We start from the raw sequence: 26403 nt of genomic DNA, 5'->3' as shown, positions 1-26403 counted from the left end.
ATGTACTTAATTTTAAAAATTTATTAATTTTTTTTATTTTGCCAGACTGCCTAAGACTAAGGAGTCTTGAACACTGAAAACCTGACTCCAAAAAAAAGCCAAAAAACAGCTTTCTTGATTTTAGCTTACAGATTATTGAATAACCCACAGGCCACCAGCTTCTCTCCTGCTATTTCTAAGTCAGTCCAGATCAAGCTGGATGGGGAGGGGAAAGGCAGGTTTGGGCTTTGTTTGATTTGGTTTTAGGCTAAAGCTCAAGGTCCGTTTATTTAGGAAAGAGATTGCCACCCCCTAATGCAGTGTATTTTATGTTCAATAGAAAATAATAATAGAAAATAATATAAGAGCATATTGTCCCTATGCCAAGTATAATGCACACTCAGTTCTAGGTTTTGGTGTTAAAATTTCGCAAGAGAGAATTTTCTTTTCCTGTTTTACTACACTTTACAGAATTTCCTTTACTTTCCATAAATACCAACTTTTTTGTCTACAGGTAACTCTTTGTCTAAAGAAAGGGGAATCTTCCTTTCTAAAGAGGAATCTTAGTTACCTGTAGACAAAGCCTGAAACTTTTAGTTACCTGTAGAGCTGCTTTTTGGAGAAGGATCAGTTATTGTCCTTCAGGGCCTGAGAGCCTCTCCCTGAAATAACTTCTCCATCCACCCCATGAGTAAAACACTGAGTTCGACGCCAGCTGGAAGCTTTGGGGGCAGGTTTCAGCTCACCTGCCTGAGCAGCCAGGCACAAAAACCCCGCAGGAGAGGGACAAGGAGCAGTTTCGCCCCTTTGCCTCCGCTGGGGATCCAAGGGCTTGGAAAGGAGCGCACGGCGGTTCGCATCAGTGCGCGAGCTGAATATAAAACCCAAAGCAAAACACGATTTGTTTTTCAGTTTATTAAAGGAAATGTTTTCATATAATTAATCATGGTCCGCGAGGCCGCTTTATCCAACGCCGTCCCTCCCTACCCCCGCCATCCCACATGGAGCCTTAGCCGGACTAAAATTTTGCAAAGCCTTGCATTGTTCTCCCTGACACCGGATCAGCGGACACAAAAAAGCAACTGCCAGCTCAAAAGCAATCCGGCGATAGAGCCTGGTGCTATCTAATCAAGGGCAAAAGGTCACTTCCGAACAACTGGGCAATAAAAGATTATTTCCAGCCGCAGAACAGAAAGGCCCAGTGGTGGATGCTTGAAAGAGGGGGGTGGAAGGAGGGCAAAAGGGCTCCCGTCTGTGGGAGGAAGTGCATTGAATAAAGCCAGCAGACGGGAACCATCTGGCTTTGTGCGTGGTCTGTTCTTCAGAGGACAGAGAAAGCCCCCTCAGCGGGGCCAGTGACTCCATGCAATGATTCAAACTTTTCTTCTTCTTTTTTTCCCCCCCCCCCTCTTTCTCTCCCCCATCAATTTTAAAGCAGCTTTCCCAGGCACCAAAAAATTGGAAACGGAAACTTTCCTAACGGGCGGATGGATGCATCTTATCAAGGGCGAGCTGCAAGATGGAGCCCATGTTTTAATTTGGCCATGAGAGATGGCTCTTATCAGGGAGCAAGGTCTGTGGATGACCAGACAGGGCTTTTTTTGCTTGTTTTGTTTTTAAGGATGGCTTAAAGAAGAAGCCTGCCAGGGACCTAGTGGACTCAAATTCCCAACCCATCCAGTACGCTGGGTTTCGGTTGCATTTTTAAGCAGCAAATGGCATTTCCAGCAGCATCACCTTTATTATGTATACTTCATGCATTTCCCCCTTTCCTCTCTCTCCCCACTTGTTATATGGCCTCACTTGAATGAAAGCAAGAAAATAAAAGGGCCAGATTACATTCAGTCCAGTTGCCATGGCCTGTGGGAGGGCAGAATTGCAAACACTTCAGTACAAATGGTACAATCCCTCCTCCCTCCCCTCAGCCCTGCAGTTGTCCTCCATGTCCTCACTTTCCCTCGCTCCGCGGTTCGCACCGGAGGCCTTTGGCACTCGGCGGCGAGGAGCTGAATCTATTCAAGCGCCCAGACACCTCCGCCGTTCACCAGTGAATTAACTTTAAGCATGCAAATCACACTAATCCAGAATTCACAGGAGAGGAAGTCAGGAGGGTTCCCAGTGGTCTGGGAAATATTTTTCCTTTCGGGAAGGGAAGGGGAGGGGGGGGTCATTGCACTCTTCTTTAGAGCTCGCTGCAGGTCACTCTGGCTCATCTCAAAGAAAGTTTAGTTCAGAGGCTCAGCTTGACATTCATTGGTTTCTAAATCGGAACCTCTTGAGCGATTGTCCCAGCAATCCCAGGGATTGGGGCCTGAGCAAATAGCCCCCGACTAATTCTGCTGTAGTAGGGGGGAAACGAAGCAGTTAAATGTCCAGTTTATCAACAGAAAACAACAACTGAGCCTTTGTCCTGACAGGGTGCAGGAGAAACCGTTTTGCAGGGCTCATCTGCATGAGAAACCCGGGCAGCTGGGAAACACCGACATACGGCCTGGGGGCAGATCCACGCACACACTGGAGGAGAAAAATATTCCATACCTCGGCTTTCTGTACTGCTACCTTCGAAAAGGAAGCAAAATTCGGGAATTCTGAGTAAGTCAGACACAGCTTGACAATTGAGGGGCTTTGTTTTAAATGGGGGGGAAAAAAAAACAACAGCAAAAAACACCCCACAAAGCAAAAGTTCAAATTGAGAGCCTACACAGCAGGTCCTCTGCCACAGCCTATTTGTTAGAGAATGAAAAAAAAACCCACTACCAACAGCAAGGTGACCAAATGGCCAAGGCAACAGCTCTGGTATTTATTCTCTACAGCTCTGCAAGCTGGGGCAGTGCAAAGATACCAGTGTTTCTGCTATAGCCTCACCAAACAGACACAGAAATGCAGGATGCAGTTTGGGAATGCAAAGCCAAAAAGTAAAACCACAGAGTTGAAATGGACCTACTATAAAGTGTGTTAAAAAACCCCAATGTCACTCCTCCTGCTCCTCACTTTTTTTTTTTTTTTTTTTTTTTTGCCACTCAGTACTGATCTATTCTCTGTTTTTGTAGCTAAGGGTTTCTTGGCAGTCACAGGCATTTTTCTCTAAGGATTTTTAGACACCCAGAAGTGGTTGGAAAAGCACAAGCAAAGGACTTGCCCACCACATTCCCTGTCTCTCTGAGAGCTGAGCAAAAAGCCTTGCCCTATTACTGCCCAGGGTGAGGTCTAGAACCCAAAGAGCAAACATGGAAACTGCATTCCACTTGCTCATCAAACCCAGTGGGAAAACAGCTTGAAGGTGTAGGGGAAAAAATCCCAAATGTAAAGCAGGTGAGCCCCAGGTTAAGGCAGCTGCTGCTTTAACAGCCACTTTCAACACTTCAGAAAGTGAAACCACTTAGTGGAACAACAAAGCTGTGTGCAAGGAGGAGGGGATGGCTGAGAAAATGTGTCCCTGGAACAGACCCTTTAGGGACAGGCCAAGGCAAGATGATGAGGTTATCCCCTGGAAGATCACAGCCCCAAACTGCAAGGTCACAACCTGCAGGAACTTAGACAAACCTTTTAAAGAGAAGCAAATCCAGCCTTTCCTGGAGTGCCCCAAAAGAGAAACCCACCCAAAGGGACACTTGCATGGCCCAGCAGTACAATATTCACATTGCAGCCACAATGGAGCCAAATAGATTCACTGCAGTGGGGGCAGCTCCTACTGCCACGTAGCATGATTAAAAACCTGGAGACTCACAGTTGTTTCAGAGCTCCACTGGCATTCTTTGAGGCCAGAGCATGCCCTATGCTGAGCAGCCACTCTGCTTTCCACTCCACTTAGCATTAATTACAAGTCTCTTTCTTGGATAGCTTGGCAGCTTTGTGGTTCAAGGGGGAAAGGGGGAAAAAAAAAATAAATCTCATCCTATTAAATGTAGCCCAGCGACCAAAAGACTCTGAAAGATAGGAAACCCTTCTCAGCGTGAACAAGCAGCAGAACTGCACTTTAAAATACAGGTTTTAATTGCATGTGGCATTTCCAAGCTACCCTGCTCCTGGGGCCACCTCAATGAGGGCCAGGAGTGCTACCAGACAGTTAATACCCTCAAACAAACAGCTTCCCACTCCCAGCCACAAACAGGGCTTTAAACATACCCCATTTGTATCACAAAAGGCAGCCAAAGCTGCTGTCCTTGCAGGAGGCTTAGCTCTAGTTAGGCACCCAACAAAGACTAAGTTGGTAAGAACCTCCATTTGGTCTCCCTGGCTGACTCAAACCCAGCATTTTGCTGGGAGCAGATTCTGTAATTCTCATATCAAGCCCTTGTAGCTTGATCACAGGCCAATTTTAGCTGAAATCCTTAGCACAAACTCACCAAATCCACTGGAGCTCCAGAAGGGATGCAGGAGAACAGCACAGCTCTCCTGTCACAAACCCTTGGGTTTAAGGCTGCAGATCTTGAGGCAAGCCTGAAGGAGATCAAGACCAGACTGTGACCTGCCTCAAGAAGAGCAGGCTTGCTTAATACCCCTCTATATAACCAAAGGCTCTTGGCCTGGGTGTCCCTTCAGCTGTGGGGAGTTTGGGCTTTCCAAGTCTGTGGAGCATCCCAGGTGCTCTCAAGGGGCAGAAAGGAGTTTGCCACCAGCTGAGTAGCTCAGACCTTTCCAGGCAGTTTTTTCCATTTAACCCTGAATTTACAAACCCTGGAGCATTGGTCTGCCATGTTCTCAGCATCCTAACTGGCTTAGCCAACAACACACACTTCCAGTGTCTTGCTGACGGGATCCTTTAGGCTTGTAACCTAAGGGAAATAGATGCCAGCAATCTACTGTGCAGATGAGGCAAGCAATCACTATTCCTTACATCCAGTTGTAAATCAAAGGGTTTCCTGCCTAAATCTAGATAAGAATATAACCCCCAGGCTATGGACCACCTGAATCCTTTTGTTAGGAAAATAATTGCAGATGACTCAGTACTTTCTCCTGCTCTCCTTTGCCAGGTAGCATCTCCTCTGGATGGCTGGACTGAGCTGAGGCTTCAGCAGAAACTTGAAGCTGAGACTCCTTAGACAAGAAATTTCTTCTGGGGTCTGGCTTTACAGGCCATCCCTGCATTTCCAGCACAGGAGGGCAACAGAGACAGAGCCACCTCCACCACATCCTGCTGAGATCTGGTTCCTTCACTTGGAAAAATGCTTAACTCCAGGCTTTGCTGAGCCTGACAGCCTTTAGCCTCCAGCCCTTGCCATGACCCATCCTGTTGTGCTTGAACAACTTGACTACTTTGAACGCAAGCTGATGGCAAAAGAAGGATGTAGGGAATTTTAAAAAGCATTTTCCATTCTGACTCTGGTGCATTACTGTACAACCTTGTCCAACTCCTCCATTGCTTTGTGGCTGTTGTCACTCAGACTTTTCCTGTCTCACTGCTGCCCTTTCTGCCCAGCCAGTGGGCTCGCTCCGTGGGATGCTTCCCACCAGTGCTGCAGGCACAAAACCCAGAACTCTGATGTCACGTCTCGTAAGCCATCAAAAAGAGCCTTGTTTGAAACAGGGAGATGAGATGAGGTCATCAGGAGCTGTAACCATTCTCTTTCTTTGGCACACCACCTCCTTATCTGGGAGGCATTGCAGGGAGGGCATTGTAAAGGTTACATAAAATCAAAACAGAATTGTCAGGCGTTCCTCTCCCCGACATTTGTTTTGGCAAATTTACATCCTCTGAAAATCATGAGGGAGGCATCGTTTTCCCCAGCAGAACATCACGTAGGAGCAGGGCTGACACAAAGAACATTCTGCCCAAGGGTGCTGGGGAGGCCTTTGAGGCAGGAGGGGGAAACCTTTGGTGTACACTGAGTGTATGTGCAAATACCCCCACGTGTCCCTCTGCCCACAGAATGCAGGAGGAGGAAAAGATTATCCATCATACAGCTCCTGTCATGGGAGACATTTCCATTATTGTTTTACTAGCTTGTATAACTGCATTGTCCATAAGCACAGGAGAGCCAGAAAAACTTTGTGTTGGCATCTCATGGAAGCACTGCTGCAGACTCCCAGGTGGGAAGGATAATGGGCACATACCTTGTTCATTCAGATCTCCTCCATCTTCCTAAATTATCTGCAAGGAACTGGAGAAAGGGGGAAATAATCACAAGCTCCTAACAAACCTACCAGTGAGGCGGTTTTACAGCTTGGCTCCAAGCCTCTGCTCAGAATCTCTTCCTCCTCTTTTTCAAAGCTCAGTAAAGACGAGCAACAGAGGGCATGGGCATCCTTCCATCTGCTCCTGCTCTGGAGCAGAGATACATCCAGAATGTTGCAACTCTGCAATCTTTCTCTCCTTCTGGGATGGTTTCAATGGTAAGATTTACAGCCTAAAAGATATCACTGAAGTCATGGCAGTAAGAGGGGCAGCTACAACAGGAAGGAGGAGGAACAGAAGTATTTTACTGAGTCCAGGCCTTGCAGATGGTAAAAACAAGAAGCAAAAGCCATGCTCACAGTTAAAGCTAATGAAATTCTGGAATCCCCATGGGAAACTCAGAAACAGGTATGAAATGCAGAACTGCTTCTCGTGTTCATTTGTTTTTTAGTACTTTGGTTACATGTTCAAATGCAATACATGGATGGAGTGCAGGGACTGAACTCCTCAGTGCTGCTGAATACATCCCATTTTTGGTCCATAGCCCTGCACCCACATCCGCAGTTCCAGTAGCCACCTACAGCGATGTGTCTTCAGGCAGGGAGGTAAGGAAGGAGAGCACCTCCAACACAGAGAGGCACAAGCATCCCAATTCAGACAGTGTCCATCCACCCTAAACCATTTTTTGATAACTTTTAATAACATTGCAAGAGCATCTGTTTGTATCTTCTTGGTAGGCATCCACAGCCCTCCATTAGCAAGATAAGATTAAACAACAGCCACTTCTATCTTTATGTGGTAAAACAAGCTTCTGTATTTAAGATAAACTTTACAGGACAGGTGGTTTCCTAGAGTGGAATATCCCCAAGAAAACATTTAACTATCCTACATAAACGTCAACAAGGTATGAGTAGAGCGCACCTAATAAAGGAGATAGAGGCTACAATAAAAAGGGGCCCTAAATCAAAGGGCGGGTTCACACCAGCCAACACTCACACACACCGGGCCGACTGGCACGGGGCCCTCAGCACTGCTGGCAGCCCAGCAGCTCTTCTGGTGTGGCTTCCCCGCGTTTGCTTAGAGGTTTGACCCTCATCATCACCTTGATGGGTTTGTGGCCGGGACTACATCCACAAAACTGCCCCTGCGGGTTCTATATTGGGAGCTCTCTGCGGACTTCTACCTTTATCAGCTCTAAAAAAAAAAAAAAAAGGAAAAAAAAAGGGGGGGAACAGGGGGACGCAGAGCAAACATTATCTATTGTTAATTACCTGTAAAGTAGGGCTTTTGCCACTTCCCCAGTTTCTAAGAGCTCTGAAGTGAAACCTGAAAGAAGCCACCCATTGTTTCCAATTGTGCAAGAGCCAGGAGCAAATAGGGCTCAAATTGCAGCTCTGAAAGGCAGCAGGAAATTGGCAGCCCGGTAATCTGCTCCCCACCATTCAGGGGAACAAAAGCGACATTCCTCCTCAAGTAGTCACCATTAGAAACCCAAGGCTGATCTATTTAGTAAGGCCCACAGAATAAATCTGTGGAAATAAAGAGTTTTAATTAGAAGGCCATAGGATATGGCTCTAGTTTCCAGCCCCTCAAGTAACATGTATTATTTAGGCCCTTACCTCGTTTCCCACATAACCAAACGCTGACAACCAGACACCAGCACCGCTGCCACGAAAAAAACACCCCAAAAACTAATAAAGGTGGATACTGTTCATTACAGGTGGATCATACCATACAGTGTGCCGTCCCAAGCACATTTCAAATTGGTCCCTAGTTTGGGATTGCATTTTTTCCCCCCAGAGTATTAACAATCCTTCTAAGCCACCACACCCCCCCATCCATGGCATGTTTTAAATGTTCTCCAGAAAGTGCTACAGTTTCCAGCAGGATGGGTTTTTTCCCCCTCTCTCCCATCCATCCATCTGCACAGAATGACTCAGTAATTAAACACTGCTGGTCAAAGGCTCCTGGCTGTGCCAGCGCCTCACAGCGTGGCTCCACACAGCCCTCAAGCCCCAGTTTTCCCAGCAGCCAAAGAACAGTTTCCTTCAGAGCTGTTTTATCAGGCACAGTTAATTTGAAAGAATTTAAGTCCAAGTGCAAAATGCTCTGAGCTACTTTGCAATTTTTGCCACCTGAACAGATAGAGTTGTCCCAACCCCAGTGTGTGTGTTAGAAGTGTCAGGAGGGAGAGCAGATGAGGTTAAATTCTCTAGGGATGTTATCTGCACCTGGCAGCAGTGATGGATGACTCAGGAACTACCATGGCAAGTGCTCCTGCTCCAGTACAGGGCAAGGGATGGAAAGTGGGGATGCAAGAGCACAGGCCCTAGAACTCAGGTTTGAAAGCCCATACAAAAATCTCTGTGGAGACTCCAGAATGGTACTTTCTATCTCTACCACTTGCTCCAGAGAGACCTTTGGCTATTTAACACAGCAGAACTGGTGCATTTTCAACTCTAACAATATTTCTTCACATACTCTTGGCAGACCAGTAAATTCAAGCCCAGGTACAGCCAAAGTTCGGCAAAGTTCATACCTGGAGCTGAATTTCAGAACAAAAATTCATGACATCCAACTATCCTGTATTTCCCACCCTGACTAACCAGGTTTATCCTCACTTTGAATTGGATGAGATACAGGACGTGTAAAAATGTATGAAATCAAAAAGTGCCTCAGTGACAGCACAGGTGCTCCTGTAGTTATAGCACATTCCACGCAGAATAACTTTGCATGCCATGTAGAAAAATGAACAAGTGGGCAATTATTCCCTAAAAAGAAGGGGTCAGGCAAACGAGACTGGATTTAGATAAGACTTGGGTATAAAAAGAAGGTTCTGTGCAATCTCCCAATATCTGGGTTAGAGGAAAGCTCCAGCACTTCCCCCTTCCTTTCAGGCAACTAGTTTATTCATTTTCATCTGGAAGTGTGCTACTTATAAAGTGCACAAGTCCAAAAACATCTGATCAGACATCACAGAAGAAATTAAGCTTTGGAAAGAACCTTCATCAGGCCAGGTAAATTCATCCCTTCCTCCTGATGGGAGTGTGGAAGAGGCATCCTCCTCCAAGAACCCTCAGGTGGTTTGGAAATTGAAGCATGTGCCAGAAAACAGGAGGTTTCATTTAAAATAGCCATTAAGTAGTTAACCAGTTATGTAATTTCAGCCTATTTAGGGAGCTCCGGCTACTTCTCACAGTCACTTCATCCCACAAACGGAGAACATCCTAACATTTATGAGCACTGGGCATTCCTAAGGCAGTGCAGGCACTGTCGCCCGGCCAGCTCATTCACTGGTGTAAATCCATCAGCTCCATTGAGAAGAAATATTCCATGGAATAAACCCGCTCATACTCTGGCAGCGACCCTGCGGGGTCAGGCAGGATGTCCCATTGTGCTCCTTCTTGCACAAACACAATGGGGTTCAGCCCCTGGGGGCAGAGCCTCTGTCAGGCTGTTTGTGCCTCCTGACATCGTGTTCTGCAGGATGTTTGTTTTCAGGTCGGGGCACCCAACCAACGTGTAGACAAAGGTTCACAAAACAGGGCGTGCTTACAAGGCCAGAGCCATGGCTACGAGGCACACCTTTCTCCAAGGACTGACCAAATGGATGCTTCTCTGCTCCAAAATAAAGAGCTACCACACTTACAAACTAATTTTGGAATATGTACTTCTCCTGGAAGCACACTGTTTCTCTTATAATACTGCCCCATGCATATACCAAGAATATTGAAAAATCCAGGTGAATTTCTGGTTCTTGTTTGGTTATTCATTAAGACTAGTGTCTCACACATACACACTTGAACTAAAAAGCCAAGCCATGTGTGGCTTGCAGGAAAACTTTCCCAAATTTGTATTTATTGGTAAGTAAATGAGGCAGTATCTCAAGACAGCTTCACCAGGAGGAGCAGGACTGGCAGCTCCTGGGAAAACCAACTGCACTGCATCCATTTATCACAAATATGTAACTATCACTCTGCAGATATCACGCTGTAAATATCACTCTGGAGGTCACAAGGTTTTTGAGCAGATCCTTCCAGTGATCATTTTGAGCAGCTCCTTAGCAGAGGCTCCTCGTGGCTGGGGAAGTAATGCCAAGGGAAGAAGCCATGCCTTGGCTCCTCCCACCAACCAGAGCAAGGTGAAAGACAACCACAGGGAAGAACCACAAATGATAAGAGCTGCCCCAAAAGCAAACTGCCCTGCACATGAAGGGTCATCAGAAAAAGACCTGTGCAGCCCCATGTACTGTGTAAGGCTGCTCAATCCAGCTATGTGACAGCAGAACAGAATTTCATTCCAGGGTTTTTTTTTGAAGCACCACCATGACTGACACAAATGCTGAAGCTGGAAGAAGGCCAACAATTAATCAGGATTCCTTAGAATTTGGAGGTAATTTTAGCAGAACAAGAAATGCAGAAGTATCAGTGAGACCTGAACATTCCTCCAGGACAAAAATCTATTACTTCATATAAGTCCATTAAAACACTTCATCTAGCCCCTTTAATCCGTCTTAACAGATTTGCTTTATCACAGACAGAGGAGCTAATCCTCTCCCACCTGTCTTTATGATATGGAACCATAAATAAGAGCAAGTACTTCTCATTTGTTAGGCATTATCCCACCTTGGATAACACCCTCACCCACACCCCAGCATTGGTGTACTAGAGCAGAATTTATAGGAACACCCCAACTCTGAGGGCAAATTCCCACCCCAGCCATAGATTCCTCCAGCATGGAACATGGAAACTTTATCTATGCATTGTTTTTATTGCTAAATTGCTGTTTCCTAAATTCATCTCTCTTATGGTGAGTTTTGAGACACTAAGCAAAGCAAGAACTCCAGCTTGCTGGACTTCTCTTCTCCTTCAACCCAGACCTTACACGTCCGAGGCCTTCACTGTTGGAAGCAGATGGCAGCCTCAGCCAAATGCATCACCCATGCAACTGGGTCAGTAGGTCAGCTGAACTTACTGCCTAATTACACCATCATTTTACACAGAATTCTCTTGGCTTCTCAAAACAGGATCTCAGAAATATCAGGGAAAAAAAGTAATTGTTATGAGCTACACTGCAATAGGCTCTGACACTCTGCAAACATGGAGGAGTAACCTCAAACAGCCTGCTGATAAATTTGGAGTTGAAGGACTGAAATGTGCACTTCAGTGCCCTAATTGCTGGAAACCCCCTCAGCAACCCCCCCTTCCAACAGAACACAGCATCCTTGGATGGCCATTCCACTGTGGAAAGTAGAACAGACACAGTGGCTGACCACTTGGGGCATATCTAAAGTAACCTGTGCTGCTTCCGGCTGTGGAGGCTTCACAGCTTCACTTCCTCCAGCCATCAGCTTGCTCCCTTCTCTTTCAGCTGGAAAGACATTCACGTGCTCTTACCCAACCCTGCATGGTTCTACACCACAAAACCCAACGGCCTGAACGAATCCCCAGTCACTTCCATGGCACAGTGGCCATGACCTTACATTCCAGAGGAGCCAGGAGCAAGCTCAGATAGATTTGTGTCACAGCTGAGACAGCCACACACACAGGGTACCACCATACAATTCCAGAAGGCTTTAAGTATTCACCCATCCACAGTAACACCTTACCTCATCAGAAGGCTTCTGATGTCTGCCCATACACAGTAAGACCCTGTCTCTTCAGAAGACTGCAAGGATGTGCTCATTTTGCCCTTCAGCCCAGCCTTTTATCCCCTCCTGTTGATGCCCTGCACCTGTGTGCCCTCTGTTCCCGTTGGTGATTGGTCAGTGCCCCTGGGCACTCCTTACCTTCAATACCAGTCACCTGTCCTGCACAGCTGTAGCCAGTTAGGGGTGAGGCCTCAGCTGCAGCCCCACTCCCAATTACCACAAACTCTGTGCCCACATATTTATATGTTAAATGCAGAGCATACAGCATCTAACCAAGAGAAAAACACATTATTCTCATTTTTCTTACACTGTCTGCTCTACCTGGCAATGAGTAAACCATCCAAGATCTGCAAGGAACTGTTTTCTTCTCTTTGCTGTGTAGGTCCCAGTCAATTTTTTCTCCAGAGGTACTGCAACCTCAAGTTATTCCCAAAATCTGGTTAGTAAAGGCAGCATTAGCATGACTAACTAGAGCATAGCTGTTGTCTTAAAAAAGAGATCTGAAACAGTGTCACGACCTAGCTCCTGATGGAAGACATATTATTAAAGTAGGGAGAACACATGCATTCTTTGGGATTTCTTCTCTTCTGCTAGGAACCAACCCAAAACCCCCAGAGAAATCAGCCACCTGGCTGAAATAAAAGAGACAGAGGTACAGAGGGCCATGTTTTCCTTGAGGAGGCACGAGCAGCACCCTTGGAGCACCGGCCCAGGGCGGGGAGCTGGCAGTGGTGCGGCAGAGGAGGCAGCTGGCTCCGTGTTCCCGGGTGTCAGCGCACGGTTACCCGTGGCCATCTCCGGCCAGCGCCGCACAAGGCCCCCATTGTGTCCCTGGGGCCGTCTGCAGCTGTCGCTCTTGGAGAGGCGCGGGGACAGCGAAGGAGCGGAGTCCCTGCTCCTCAGGAACATGCCTGCCTTTGCTTCCTCCCGGGAAATCTTGGAAAGCAGCATCCGTGTGCAGCCAGTGCTGCCCCCCAGGCTGACACTTCTGTCACACAGAGGAGCAGCACCACGGGCACCTTGCAAAGCATTCCTAGATGTACTCAGGTGATGATTTCTCTTTGTACCTCTCAGGGGTCAGCTGTGCTGCTTAATAAAAAATCAGCTTCTCAGTCACCTCTGTGCCATCAGCTGGGATGGAAGTAACTACAAAAAGCCGAGCTTATTCAAATCATCACCGTGCTGGGAGTCAGAGCAGCTTGAATATGGTAATTCAAAGCAGCAGGACTTCAAAAAAGAGCAAGATATGACACATTTGTCAAGTCACTGCTCTGTTCTGAAGTGGAGTTTCTCTAGAACCACTTACTCTGAACGCCATGTGAAATTGCATCCATTTAAAACTTTTAAAGTTCAGGAGAATTGTGATGTAACCTTGACCCACATGAGGAAAAGAATGAGGTCTCCCCATTCACACTTAATGAAAAGCTTTTTCTGTTGAATGTGTGTTAAATGGCCACAAGTAGCTGTGACACTTAGGTCACCCTTAAGAGCCTTTAATTTAAAGACAGAAGACTCAGTTGACATTGGAAAATGTATGGGAAAAGAACCAAATAAGTCATAGACATAGGCCCAAACACACACACATTCCCAGATTTCAAAGCTACCAAACTACAGCAACACAATCACTATTTTTCATCCTGGCTCCAAGCTTTTTATTTAGAATCGAGATGGGGAAGATTAATTTCTTCAGCTGCTGCACAATTTAACCAGCCAGGAAGTTCTATATAGGAAAATTTTAAATGGCTTTGCATGTTGATGTGGTATTCCTTAAAAAAAAAACAACAAAACAAACCAAACACCAAAAAAGAAACCAACTTGGAAGTTGTGGTTTCCTCCTCCACAAATGTATTTCCAAATGCTTTGGTAAATAAATAGAGCCTCCATTTCTTGGCACTGTTAAGCACAACACAGATTCAATTGTATTAAACATCCCTTATTTGATATATAGTTGGCTTAAACTTAAAATTAGGTAAACTAAACTAGAGCAAAGACTAGTGGCTTTGAAGTATCAATAGGAGGTTATTTGCCACCTGACAGACCTGCAGGAGGAGGAAGAGCCCAGCAATACACACAGGTAGCTCACAACCTGTCATTGTAACAAAAGAACTCCAGAGGCATTTTCATTAATTAATATATTTTCTGCATTATAGTTAACATATGTACTTTCTTTGTGTCATCCTTATTTCGTTAAGTATTGATATTTTGTTATATTCAGACATGAGTACATTTTCGAAGTCTTTTGCAATAAATATCATAAAATAATAGAGATTCACATAATAAATATTCTTTACAATAAAAAAAGTTTTAACAGACTTTTGTCTTAAAAATAGTTGGGATTCAACTTTGTGTTTTATACATAAAATATACAAAAAAGGACCACAATTTGTGGCTAAGGCAATAAAACAGGGACAGAATAAAATTATAAAGTACAGAGCAGAGCTAAACTCACTAAGCCAAAGAATCACAAGAGACTTGAAGGATTCAAGAACATTTAGGTGACTCAATGACACCTGAAGGCTGTTTGGATATATGAACACCACCAACTTTAATATGAACTGATACTGACAGACTATAAAAACTGGATTAGGAGGGTGGAGTAGGCAATATCCTTCAAAGACTGGACAGCAGAAGAAACAAATGAGTATGTTGCAGCCACAATGTCTCCAATGTGAAGATCTACATAGTGTAGCAAAAACTGAAGTTACACTGAAAATGTAAAAAAAAAAAAAAAAAAAAAAAAAAAAGCTGGGCAATTCTCAGGTCTGAGAATGTTCCAAAAGTTAAGAGAAAAAGAGAGAGGGGAAAAAAAAAAGATGCAAAAAGAAGCAGGCTGCTTATAGAAGAGTCAGGCCTTTGATTTGGTGAAGCCTTTATTTTACATCCCTCTCCAGAAAGAACACACACAAAAAGTTATTTCACAATCCAGCTCACTCAGGAAAGTTATTCTTCCTTGGCACCCAGGAGGTTAAGGAGAAAAAAACCATAACTTGCTGAGAACAAAAAAAAAAAAACCATCTTTGGGAAGATATTCACAGAGCAAGAAGCTTCAAGAGCCCAGTGAGCCCTCACTGTCTCTTTCAGGAGTGGTTCAGTTACAAACTCAAAGACCCTGCCCGAAGGAGTGGCAGGTGCAGATCCCAGGTCCACACTTACCAAAGAGCAGCAGTGACTGCGTGAAATGCTCCACACTCAGCCAAGTCAGCAGGAGGAGGAGAGCAAAGATGCAAGGGGAAGAGCTCATGTGTCTGGAGTTGGGCAGACAGAAAGGAAAGGAAAGCAACAGTCCTCCCAAAATGGGAGAGCAGGGGGGAAGAAGAAAAGATGGGGAGAGGGGAAAAAAAAAATCAGCTACAACCTGAAAAACTGAAGTTGGAGGAAGTAAACCTCCCTCCCAAAATCATGAGGGCTTGCCCTGACCCCGGGAGGGGCAGCTCTCCAGTTTACAATAGACCGTGTTGGAGTTCTTGCACCGGCAGCCCGGACGATTGACGCGGTCATAGCACCCCCGGCAGAGTTTTAGGCATCCTTTGGCCGGAGGGTAGCAGAGCAAGCAAGGCAGGAACAAGGACATGGCTCCCATGCACAGGTACCTAGAACAGCAGTGTGCCTGGGAGCAGGAGCAGGGATTATCCGCGTACGAGTCCCCTTCATCGTCGTTGGAACAGTGGTAGAAGATGCCTTTGACCAGGCACATGCAGGTGCCGTACTCCACCATGCTCTCGGCCGAGCACAGGCACTGCCGGTTGCAGGCCAGGCAGGAGGGCAGGGCCCGCGGCGCCGTGCACTCCCCGCACTTGCACTTCCCGCACCGCTCGCAGATGAACTTGTGCTGCGTCAAGTCCTCTTTCAGAGGCCCCTTCAGATCGTCCACGATCAGCGCCGACTGCTTGGGCTGCGCCCGGATCGTCCGCTCGGATCTGTGGCCGGAGCCCGGCCGGGAGGGCGGCGAGCGCCCCAGCAGCCCTTGCTCCGAGGAGGCGCTGCTGTTGCTGCCGGAGCTGGCCGCGCTGCCCGTGCTGGTGGAGCGGCTCAGCACGGGAGCCCTGGCGCTCTGCTGATGGGCCGCGTGCCCCGCCTGGCCGGGCCTGTGCTCGTAGTTGTTATTCACATTAATCGGTATAATCTCGTGAGTCCTCTCATGCTTCTCCTGCCTCGGCGCCGTCCGTGGAGCCGGCTTCTTCACCACCGACGGCCCCTCGGTGTATTCGTTACTGCCCCTGATGGCCTTGATCTGGTCCAGTGACAAGATGGTGGCGGGCTGGCCGTCCCTGTCATAGTCCAAGCGCTGCCGGCTGTCCAGGGAGGGCTGCTGAATCACCACCAGGGAGCCGCCGCTGCCGTGCTGACTTTGGGGCTCCATCTGTAGTGATCTCTGCTGCTGGCATTCAGCGGGAACCTGGCATGCATCTGAGATCCTGAAATAAAGAAGGAGACAGAAGGTGTAAATAAACACTGCGTGTGTACATATACACACGTGAGATCAAGGGCAGCGGAGGGATAAAGCACCGGATACTTTCTGAAAACAGAAATGATCTGGCAAAGCCCAAACTGCCCCAGCCACCTGGTACTGATCACTTTCAGCAGGGAATTACAGCAGTGCTGAGGATCTGGCCAAAGTCCAGTAATGGGGAGAGTGGGTATGGCATCATGGATCAGGAATGCAAAGGAGACCCCATACCATTCAAAAAAAAATTTAAAAAATAAAAATCCAGTATTAACTTGTATGCTTTCTTGGCAAGCCATGGGAAGTGCCTCTCCCTTGCTACTGAACTCAACATCTGTCTCTAGCAACAGCCATTCCGAATGCCCCTGACACTGAGCTGGAAACAGCCAAGAACACCACTACGGTCATGTTCCCTATGGCAGAGTGAGGAACGAGCCCAGTTCTCACTCTTCTCCCTGAATGTGCAGCATCAGAAAGCTCCACAGATTTGCTTCCTAGTGCATTTGGAAAGTCTCCCTCTTAAAGTGACGTATGTGCATTACAGAGTCCTGAACTAAGTGCTGTCAAGTGGCCAAGACATTTTCTGTGAGAAAGTAACTCAGCCTACACATCTAATATGCTCCTTTATAAAATTAAAGCAAGGGTGCAAACAACCTGTTTTCAAATATTCCTGACCACAGGCCGGAGTGTGAAAGAAAAATGGGGTAGAAAAGGCTTAGATGAACTAGGTGTCAAACAAAAAGTACCTGAGCATTCATGGGAACGTTAAGAGCAGATAAAAACCCCTCAACAAGAACCTCAAAACACAAAGAACAAATCCATTTTCAAAAGAGAGATTGAAAGCTTCTCAAATAAACAGAACATCTGCTCGTCTATCTTTTAAATAGCAGGAGAATAGTAGAGATGTTACACGTTTCCATCCCTTTCCATCCTGCCTAGCGAGAGACATGAAGGTTGCAACACTGAGGAAACTGCAGTGACAGTTCTGCACCTACACAAAAATGTAGCTGAGTATTTAAGTGCCACATTTATGCAGGGAGCCAAGACAACAAACTGCTTTTCTTTACTGTCAGCCAGAGGAGAAGTCCCTTTTCACACTCCCCCCGGGATGTATTTACCTGAAAGCAGAGAAAGGTGAGTGCTATCACGCATTTCAAAACCTCATCCAATAATGCTATGAGAGTGTCTTGCGTACCCAGACCACAGCCAGCATGGAGCTGTTCCCCACTCCAGAGAGCAAAAGGCACCGTGGTGTGGAAGCACAGGAAGAACAAGAAGAGGAAATGTTTCTTCTAGCAGGCAGTCACCATGGGCAGAAAGTGACAGCGTCCGCCGTGACACAACATCTTTGTCCTCATGCAGTAGTCAAAGATTTCATTTTACATCTAACATCACCTGTGTGGGCTTTGTGGTCACCAGATTAAACAGAAAACCAAACACTCTCGCTTCTAATTCACAGAACAGAATCACAGGATGGCTTGGTTGGAAGGGACCTAAAAGACTCTGCAGAGTCCCAAAGCCCCTGGCCGCGGGCAGGGACACTTTCCACTAGACCAGGTGGCTCAGAGCTCCATCCGACCTGGCCTTGGGCACTTCCAGGGACGGGGCATTCACAGTTTTTTCCTGGGCCAGTGCCTCACCACCCTCCAGCAAAGAATTTCCTCCTACCCCACACAAGAAGCAGCCTTCCTCACGAGCACTGAATACAAATCCACAACAGACCAAGGGTGAATGAATGCGAAAAGGGAAAGATTTACAGCTGTACCAGCCAGGAGCTGGGCTCCCTAGGGGATGAAAAACAATATCCCAAGAAAATGCGAAAGACATCCAGTGCCATCTTTGGGGGGAAAGTGCAACATCAACGCGGCGCAGACTGACAAGCCCAGCTGCAGACCGGGGCGAGAGTTGAACCAGCCACCTCCACCCCCGCGCAGATCGCTCGTAAACTGCTTCCCCCCCGGACAATGAAATAAAAACGAGTAAAACAAAATAATAAAATAACGTACGGCGCAGGCGGCGAGAGCCCTCACGGTTCTGCACCCGGGGCTGCGCTCCCTCCCCGCACCTCGGGGGTGGGATCCCGCTTCCCTCCCCTTCTCCACACCCGCTCGGACACGCCGCCAGCCCCCCCCGTCCCGCCCTGCTCCGCCCCGCTCCCCGCAGCCCCGGGCGGGCGGCGGCGGCGCGGCGCCCTCTGCGCCCCGAGCGGAGCGGATCACGGCGCTGACGGAGAGGAAGGAAGAGGAGGGGAAAAGGGGAAGAAAAAAAAAGTTATGAATGAAAACACAGGCTTTTTTTTTTTTTTTCCCTTTCCTTTCCCTCCTTCTCTCTGTCTTCCTCAGGGGAAGGCAGATCTTAGCCCGTCCCTGCCTCGGGAGGGCAGATTACCTGGCGCTTAAAGCGGCAGCCGAGCGGCCGCTCAGCCCCGGGGTTTCCCCGCGCTGCGGCTCGGCACCCCCGCCTCAGCCCCTCCGGCCCCCACCTGCGAGGAGGGCTTGGGGGTGTTTTTGACGTTCTGCTCGTTCGCAGCCGGACACAGTCCCTAGCGAGCCTTCCCGCAGCAGCCCGGTGCCTCCATTCCGGGAGGGGGACGCTGCGAAGGTGGTCGGGGCCGCCCCTCACCGGGCGGGCGCCGCAGCGCCCCGCGGCACCTGCTGGCTGCGGCAGCGCCGGCCCCGCTGTGAGCGCACGGCGGGTCCCAACTTACTGATGTGCAGGGAGCCACCGGGAACGGCAAATCCAGCGGGCGGGGGGCGGCGGGGCCTCGGCTCCTCGCTCTCCCGGCCCCCGGGGCGGGGAACGCCGGCGGGCTGCGCTCCTCGTCCCCGCACAGCCCTCGCTCGCCGATCTCCAGGTCCTACTGGGCCAGCGGAGAAAAGCCCCGCTCTCCTGCCCACCGCAGCTCCCCTCTCCCGGGGGTCAGCATGCAGCGGCCCCGGCCGCCCGTGGAAGCGGCGCTCTCCTTCGGCCGCAGCTCTCTCGGTCCGGAGGAGACGGGGAGCAAATCCAGCCCTTCCTGCAAAGCGGAGTGTTTGGATCGAGCCTCAGGCGGCTGCAGGCTGCGGCAGGCAGCGGGGCTTGTTGCGATGCAGGTCTCCGGGAAGAGGCGGCGGGTGCGCGGCTCCTGCTCCGGCTGTTTGTTATTTCCCTTTGCGATCGCAGAGTGCAGCGCTGCGGTCCCGCTCCGGCGCTCGGCTTCACCGCATGGTCCTTGCCGCAAGTCCCGTCTGGCAAAGTGCAACCACAACCTCTGGTGCGAAAGACTAGGTTGGGTTTTTTCTTTTTTGTTTTGATTTTTAATTTGCTTTTTAAAGCGATCAAGAAGCGGCTCTGGCTCTCCAGGCAGAGCTCAGCGAACTGCGAACGAAGCCAAAGGCAGCGCAATGCAATGGCCCTGCGAGCTCCCCGCACAGAGCCATGTGCTGGCTGTCGCTGCCGGGGGCCGAATGACAGGCTCGGGGCAGGGGCAGGACGCGGCGGGGAGAGGCGACCCCGCACGCCGCAGTCTGGCACCGAGGTCTCCGCAGGCTCGAGAGGGTCGCGCAAAGCTCCGACGCGCCGGAGACCCCGCGCCGGGCGGGACGGGGAGCACCGAGCCGGAGCTTCTCTGCGAGCAGCGAATCGCGCCCGGCTCAGCGCTGCCGGCCCGGGGAGCCGAGCCCCGGCTCTCCCGCCCGGTGCCCCGCGGAGCAGCGAGCGCGGCTCGCCCGCACCTCCCGCACGCCTCGCAGCGCGGCCGCCCCCAGCGCGGCGCGGGGAGCCCCGGCCGCCCGCCCGCACCTGACCCGGCGGGAGGTGGGTGCGCGGCACGGCGAGCGCCGCCCGGGCTTACCTAGGGCCGGGGTGAGCGCCCGCCTCCCGCGGCACATTGGCGGCGCGGATCCAGCCCAGGCAGTGCCGGCAGCCGCTCCGCGCTGCCCCGCCGCCGTTCCGGAGTGACTCGGGCCGCGCCTCGCCGCCTTTCAGCGCGCAGCCCCCGCCCGCCGCCGGCCGCGCCCCCCTGATGTCAGTGTGCCTCCGAAATCCCGGCGTGGATTCCCCGCCCTCCCGCCGGGAGCCGCTCCCGCGCGGGCACCGCCGCTCCCGCGGGCCGCCGGGGAAGGAAGGAAGGAGGGAGGGAGGGAATGAAGGAGGGAAGGAGGGAGGACCTGCCCCTCTCCGGCCCCGGCCCCGGCCCCGCGCTGTCCTGCAGCCGCGGCTCCTCCCGGCCCCGAGGCCCCGCCGGCAGAGGGAGCGCCCCGGGGGCTCGGCCCGGCGCAGCTCGGAGCTGCCCGGTCCGCACACGCTGCCCCCGCCTGCGCTCATGGAGCTGCCGCGGCACCGCCGGGCACTGGGCTCTGCTGAAGGGCTGAAGTTCTGCTCCTCTGACAGCGTTACAGAGAGATTCCTGACTGTGTTTTACCGTCAGCGCCCTTCAAGCCAGGTGGAACAGCCCTTCGTTCATATTCACAAGCTATTTTCTGCTTCTTTCAGACTATTGCAGAGGTAGCTGAGGACCCGAGAAGATCATTCCCTCTTGTCATCCTGCCATAAGATAGGAAGCGGCTCTTCCCATCGTTTTACAGCTGACACTGCAGCACCAGAGACGATACGGGTTATCGACCCGGCTGTCTCTCTCCCGCCTTTCCAGCCCTGCCTCGGCAAGGTCCCATGCAAAGCTCCCCACTGCATCTCTGCCATGGTGCCAAAGAGATACAGGGATGCTTTTAAAGCCAGTAGTTTTATGGCCAGATATTACCTTTTACATATGATTTTTGGGGGTTTGGTTTGGTTTTTCTCATTGAGTGAAGTATTTAAACAGGCCACCAAAAGAACATGGGAAAGTGATGTAAAGCACATCCAAATTCTGAGAATTATTTCATAGCAACATGTAAAGTATTGGAATAGTTGAGACTTCCAGTACTTGGCTAAACACCACTCAGCCTTAAGTTTATCTGAAACACACTAGCAATCTCTTTCAGAAAAAATACCATTCTCCCATCTTTTGCCCCAAATAAAAGAAGTATGTGCTAAGGATATGTGGAGCTGCTTAGCAGGAACATACATCCAAAAGCAAACAATCCCTACAAACAGGATTGTACCACAAAGGGGGAACTCGGTGACAGTCTGTGCACCCAGCTCACACTCGTGGATATAGCACAGTTGTTTTCCATTAAACTTCCTTAAGTTTGGAAAGAAATCACCTGAACTGCATTTTTGAAATTTCCATTATTATGCACAACCTTTACCTGAATCACCTATCTTTCTATGAAATTAAATTTGCATGCATTAGAGGTTCTATACTGAATATAGTACTAGTGGTAGTATGACTCCTAATACTTCTGAGTTTGTAATTAACAGATTGCTGATACAGACAAACCATAAATACCATTCTCCAATGACAGAGGCTCAAAGGACAAACAATGGCATAAAAATCCTTGGTGTGGAATGAAAGTACACCAAATCAGTATTAATATTGCTGTGGGATTTAGAAAGCGTGGTTGTTCACCAAAAGCATTCTCAGGCACACGTTGAGCACAAAAGTACAAAATCATTTTCAGTGAAATCCACCTGAAAACTTTGGAACCTATAAAGAGTTACAAAAACCTATGAAGAGAAAAAAATATCCAACTGAAGAACCAAAGTGACTAAGAAAATTTAAAAAAACCCACTACTCCTGCAGAGTAGTCTTAGTGGTGTGAGTTCATCTTGGAGCCTTTGGAAGTGGCAGGGCTCTGTTCTCACAAAAGTTCATATACATTTTTCCTAGGATACAACCCTAAAAATACCTCAACACCTCTCCTTTCACATCTCTAAAGCCAGGACCACCTTAAAAAAAATCTATGCCAAGTGTAAGAGCTTGATTTTAGAAACATAATACCAGGCTTAAATGGGTCAGTCAAATAACTAAGAGTACTGGCAGGTGTTCACTATCACCTGGCACCTGAATTAATACTTCACTGAAAGAAGGAAAAACCCTCCAGCGATATCCAAAGGCTCTCCACAGGCTCAAGCAAACATTCCTGCGCCTCACAGAAGTCCATCTCACTAGATTATTCCTGGAAATTATAGCAGTGAGAAGTTCTGATTAGAAAAAGGAGAGCTACATTCTGGAGAATGAACTGGCACCTCTGGCTGCATCCTAGCACGGCCTTAATTTGAGGATTGATGCTCAGGCAGGAATCTGATGCAACCAAGTTATTTTCTATCCCCAAACCATCATCTAGAAGTGGCTCAGCTGACACCACGTCAATAGAGACCAGCCCTCTATGCCCAAAGGAAATCCTTCAGGAAAACCTGCCAGAATGGGGTTCAAGAGACTGAATGATGGCCAAGAGCAGTGATCCAACCCCTGTTTCCACCTTCACTTTGAGCATCAGGTACTGGAGATAATCCCCACCCTCTGCAGTCAGATGCTACTTCTCCCTCATGGCAGCCCAAGTGCCAGAAGATGCAATGGACAGAACAAAACCACAATCCATGCTTAGCTTTATGTTTGGTTTTCTTCCTAATCGACACCTAGAAGCAACTTTTATCTTTAGGCGACTTAAGTGACCTTTGTAAAGATGCACTGGATAAACTGTGATCCTCCCACCATCAGTAACAGCTATTTCCATGGATCCCACCTGGAAATATTATTCTATTTCTCCCTAAGCAGCATCTCTTAGCCTTGCTAAGGCACAAATCCCAGTCCAGAAGGAAGACACACACACTCAGCCCCAGTCACAAAGCCAACACGGCTTTGAGGAGACTCGGCAGGGGAAGTGCTTCCCTTTATGCACGTTACTTGTCACTTCATAACCAGTCTTCACAGCTGCAACAACATTTCTAAGGTTACAGAGAAATTCAAAGGCAACTAAACACCCCCCTCCATTAGCATTTATAACAAAATTATGAACCAAATTGTTGTGCCAGTCTTACCTGTAGCATGTGTAGCTCAGGTCCTTCCCTCACCAGTGATGATCTTGCAGAGGTGGCATCAGGAGAACCGACTGGAACCTGCAGCTCCCCAAAGCTTTGTGTGTCAGCAACTTTGAGTTTGTGTCAGGTGGAACTTTGTAGTTGTCAGTGCTTGAACAGTCTCAGAAACTCTGAATGCTTGTTGGGACAAGACCAGCATAACTAATTTTTTAACACACCACTAGGCCTATATATACAAGGCAAGAGGAAATGGCCTCAAGTTGCACCAGTGGAGATTTAGATTGGGGAGCAGGAAAAAATTCTTCACTGAAGGCACTGGAACAGGCTGCTCAGGGAGCTGGCTGAGTCACCAGCCCTGGAGGGATTTAAAAGTTGTGTAGATGTGGCACTTAGGGACTGGTCTACTGGTGACACTGAGTTGATGGCTGGACTCAATGACCTTAAAGATTTTTTTCCAACCTAAATGATTCCATGATTTAAAAACTCTCCAACAAACCAACAACAGGCTATGGAACACTGCTGTAATAACAAGTGCTGTGGGCAGTTTCTCAGCAGCTCTCATGAAATCTTGCTGGCCCTGGCTTAAGCTGGTGCATGAGATAAACAGAGCTGCTCCCAAGAGCCAAACAGCATGAGTGCTGTGGTGAAGGCATACCCTGACACGTACAGTGAATCACTTCAGCATAAGGAAGAGAAAGCGAAGGCTGATGTGGCAGCGTTTCCCATCACACTTTCTACCAGACAGGTTGACCTTTATCTGAGATCAAAGGCACGGGTGGCTGGGGATTTCTTCAGCTCCTGTGTAGGGGCTGTTCTCAAAGCTCTCTGAAGACGCGCAGCCCGTGCGCCGCTGCCTCTTGCTGTCACTGCTCGGGCTGGGGAAAGGCACACAGGAAATCCTCAGTTACAAATAGAACCTGTAGTTTTCACTTCAGGAGATAACATCAGTTTTTCTTAGAGGCAGAGGAGACAGTGAAAGGCAGCAGCCAGGCAAACCTCCAAGAACAAAGGGACGAACCTCGACGTGAACCTGCCTCACGAACATTTGAATGTGGAATCAAAGCACCGGGGAAATGCTGCAGAGAGAGGGGTTTAGTGTGTGCCCAAATTAAACAGGAGGAAAATGCCAAAGTCTGTAAAATAGGCTGAGAGTCTGAGAACACACTTGCCCTTCCCCATGTCCTGCACTGTATCAAAGAAACCAGTAATTTTCCTTGGGTAACCACAGGCAAAACTTCACTCTCCTAAGGGTAGGCCACAGCAAGTCTCTTCATTTTCCACCACTCCTTTGACATAAAGGCAACTTGGTACCTCTACACCTCTTCTTCAGGTACCCATGGTTACTGCTGTCTGATCAAGTTTAATCTTCCTTGGAGAACTGCCTCTCTAGCCTTCATGTGTAGCTGCTACATGGGTAGCATGTGCACAAGATATTCTAAGCTACTGACCATATCTTCCTTACTTTGTATTAATTGTTAACTATTTTAGCTACTATGACTTCATCTGTACAAACAGCTTTGTGAAAAAGTAAAATTGCCATTATTACTGAATACCAATAATAACTTACTCTCATCTACCATAAATTACCTGCAAATTCTTGCCTCCTGTCCTAGTGCTGAGCAAACTGCCTTTTCCATTGCACACAGACACCGACCTTTCCCATTTCTGCTGAAGTGGTGTCTTCCCAGGAGTGGGCTGCTTCACTGGGGGAAGAGGAGAAGCTCTCTGCTGATTTAAATACATGGCTCTGTGCATGTTTTTATTATCTAAGCACTTGTGGCGACTGGGGTGTTAGCACAGCTCCAGGAATGCCTCCTGTTTATCAGGTTGTGCAATCTGTCACTGTCAGCTGAAGGAGGTCTCGGGAGCAGCGTTTCTAATTTGATTTGAAAATATACATGGAAACCTGAGCCTGCTTTTAGCAAGAGTGATGGGGTTGGCCTAATGAACACAATCTCTCTTGTCGCTCTCGAGAACAGCGTGTCGACAACCAAAGTTTAGGTTCCCTCTGTGGCTGCAGCAGCTTCTGTGGGGAAGCAGTAGCCTCACGTCTGTGTCGTGTTCTTGGTTCTGCTTTACCACTGAAAAGCATTTCAGAGAGATTTTAACAGGCAAATGCAAGCAGGGAAGAAGTTCTTCCATAGATCTCTTGAAGGGAAGTTTGCAACAGGCAATTTTTTTTTCATGGCAACTTCTTCCTCTGAGCCTTCATACACTTGTGTGGTACCAAATGGTGCTAAAGTGTGTTTCTAGAGAGCCAGTTCTCAGATAGCTCAGAAGCTGTCACTGCTTTCCCACCAGAAACCAGCTACAAGAAAAGGAACATGTCACAGGAGCCACACAGGATTCTGGCCACAGCATCATTCACTTCAATATTTACAGATTTTAACTTCTCGGGGAAAAAACCAAATAAACAGACCCCCACCTTTCTTTTACTCTTCTATTCCTGAAATCTCTTGCCACAAATCTACAAGACTACAGTGATGTCACTTTCCCACATTCCAATGAGAGAGTGATAAAATATAATTTGCTATTCAACTCTGTCTTTTTATCATTTTCCCATTTTCTGGATCTTACTTCTCTGACACATTCTGCACTTGGCAATTCAAGTATAAAGTGCCAAGACACCCCCTGCATGTTTGATGGGGTTTGTTGCACTCTAGAAGAGCTTGCCAGGCACATCTTGGAATTTTGCTCCATAGTAACAACGACCTGCCAAGGAATATTCAGTGTCAAGGGCTGGATTCTGTTCCTGGGGAAATCAAAATTAACCTTGGTTCCCTTTGAGATTGAGGAAGTCAGGAGACTCTGGTATTTTGGAGACAGTGTAAAAAATAATATCCATCAAGAGCCTATGGGTTGAAAAGGTCAGATTTCTCCCACCAAAAAAGACTGGGAAAACCCTTGACAGTGAAGAACAGAAAACACACATGCCCCTGCACATACTGCCACGTTGCTCATGAAAACCCCCCTCATTTCCATCAGGGTGGGAGACAGGCTGCTCTAGTTTCACACAAGCCATGGAGAAAGCTTGCACTGTCTCTCCTGCTGGCTCCCACCCAGGAGGACATGTACAGGCACACAACACAGGGAGGTTGTGACACCAGAAACTCTGTGTTTGTATGTGCTGGGGGGTGGTCCCTCTTTTAGATTCCCTCCATAACTCTCTACTTTGAAGCCACTCCTGTGATTCTTGTTTCTTTCCCTGATCAATTAAATACGCTGTCTTTGAGAAGCCAGAGAATTTCCATGGACAAAGACACATCTATTACTGACACATACCCTGTTTAAACAATCTCAAAGCCTAGCCAGGAT

General features: G+C 48.4%; 1 protein-coding gene and 1 long non-coding RNA gene across 7 annotated transcripts; one reads left to right on the top strand and one right to left on the bottom strand.

Moving 5' to 3' along the window:
• The first annotated feature begins 2208 nt into the window (after positions 1-2208).
• LOC139602535 (uncharacterized) lies at positions 2209-7046 on the top strand. Its single transcript, XR_011683290.1, has 2 exons — positions 2209-2571; positions 4953-7046. It is a non-coding gene; the product is annotated as an uncharacterized lncRNA (long non-coding RNA).
• A 6812-nt stretch (positions 7047-13858) lies between these two features.
• On the bottom strand, positions 13859-24021 carry SPRY1 (sprouty RTK signaling antagonist 1). Of its 6 annotated transcripts, none has more exons than XM_071452452.1 (2): positions 23089-24021; positions 13859-16159 (listed from the first exon to the last, which is right to left on the bottom strand). In XM_071452452.1, exon 2 carries the CDS (start codon positions 16102-16104, stop codon positions 15142-15144), a length of 963 nt encoding a protein of 320 aa, XP_071308553.1. In that variant the 5' UTR covers positions 16105-16159; positions 23089-24021; the 3' UTR covers positions 13859-15141. The 6 variants fall into 6 exon arrangements, with proteins under 6 accessions (XP_071308553.1, XP_071308556.1, XP_071308552.1 ...); XM_071452455.1 differs by lacking the exon at positions 23089-24021 and adding an exon at positions 20021-20177; XM_071452451.1 differs by lacking the exon at positions 23089-24021 and adding an exon at positions 18896-19023.
• Positions 24022-26403: the final 2382 nt, after the last annotated feature.

Source organism: Agelaius tricolor, unplaced genomic scaffold, assembly GCF_023055355.1.
Source record: "Agelaius tricolor isolate 1412-34295 unplaced genomic scaffold, bAgeTri1.0.p SCAF_34, whole genome shotgun sequence".
NCBI lineage: Eukaryota > Metazoa > Chordata > Aves > Passeriformes > Icteridae > Agelaius > Agelaius tricolor.
This window is presented reverse-complemented; position numbering and strand designations above follow the sequence as displayed.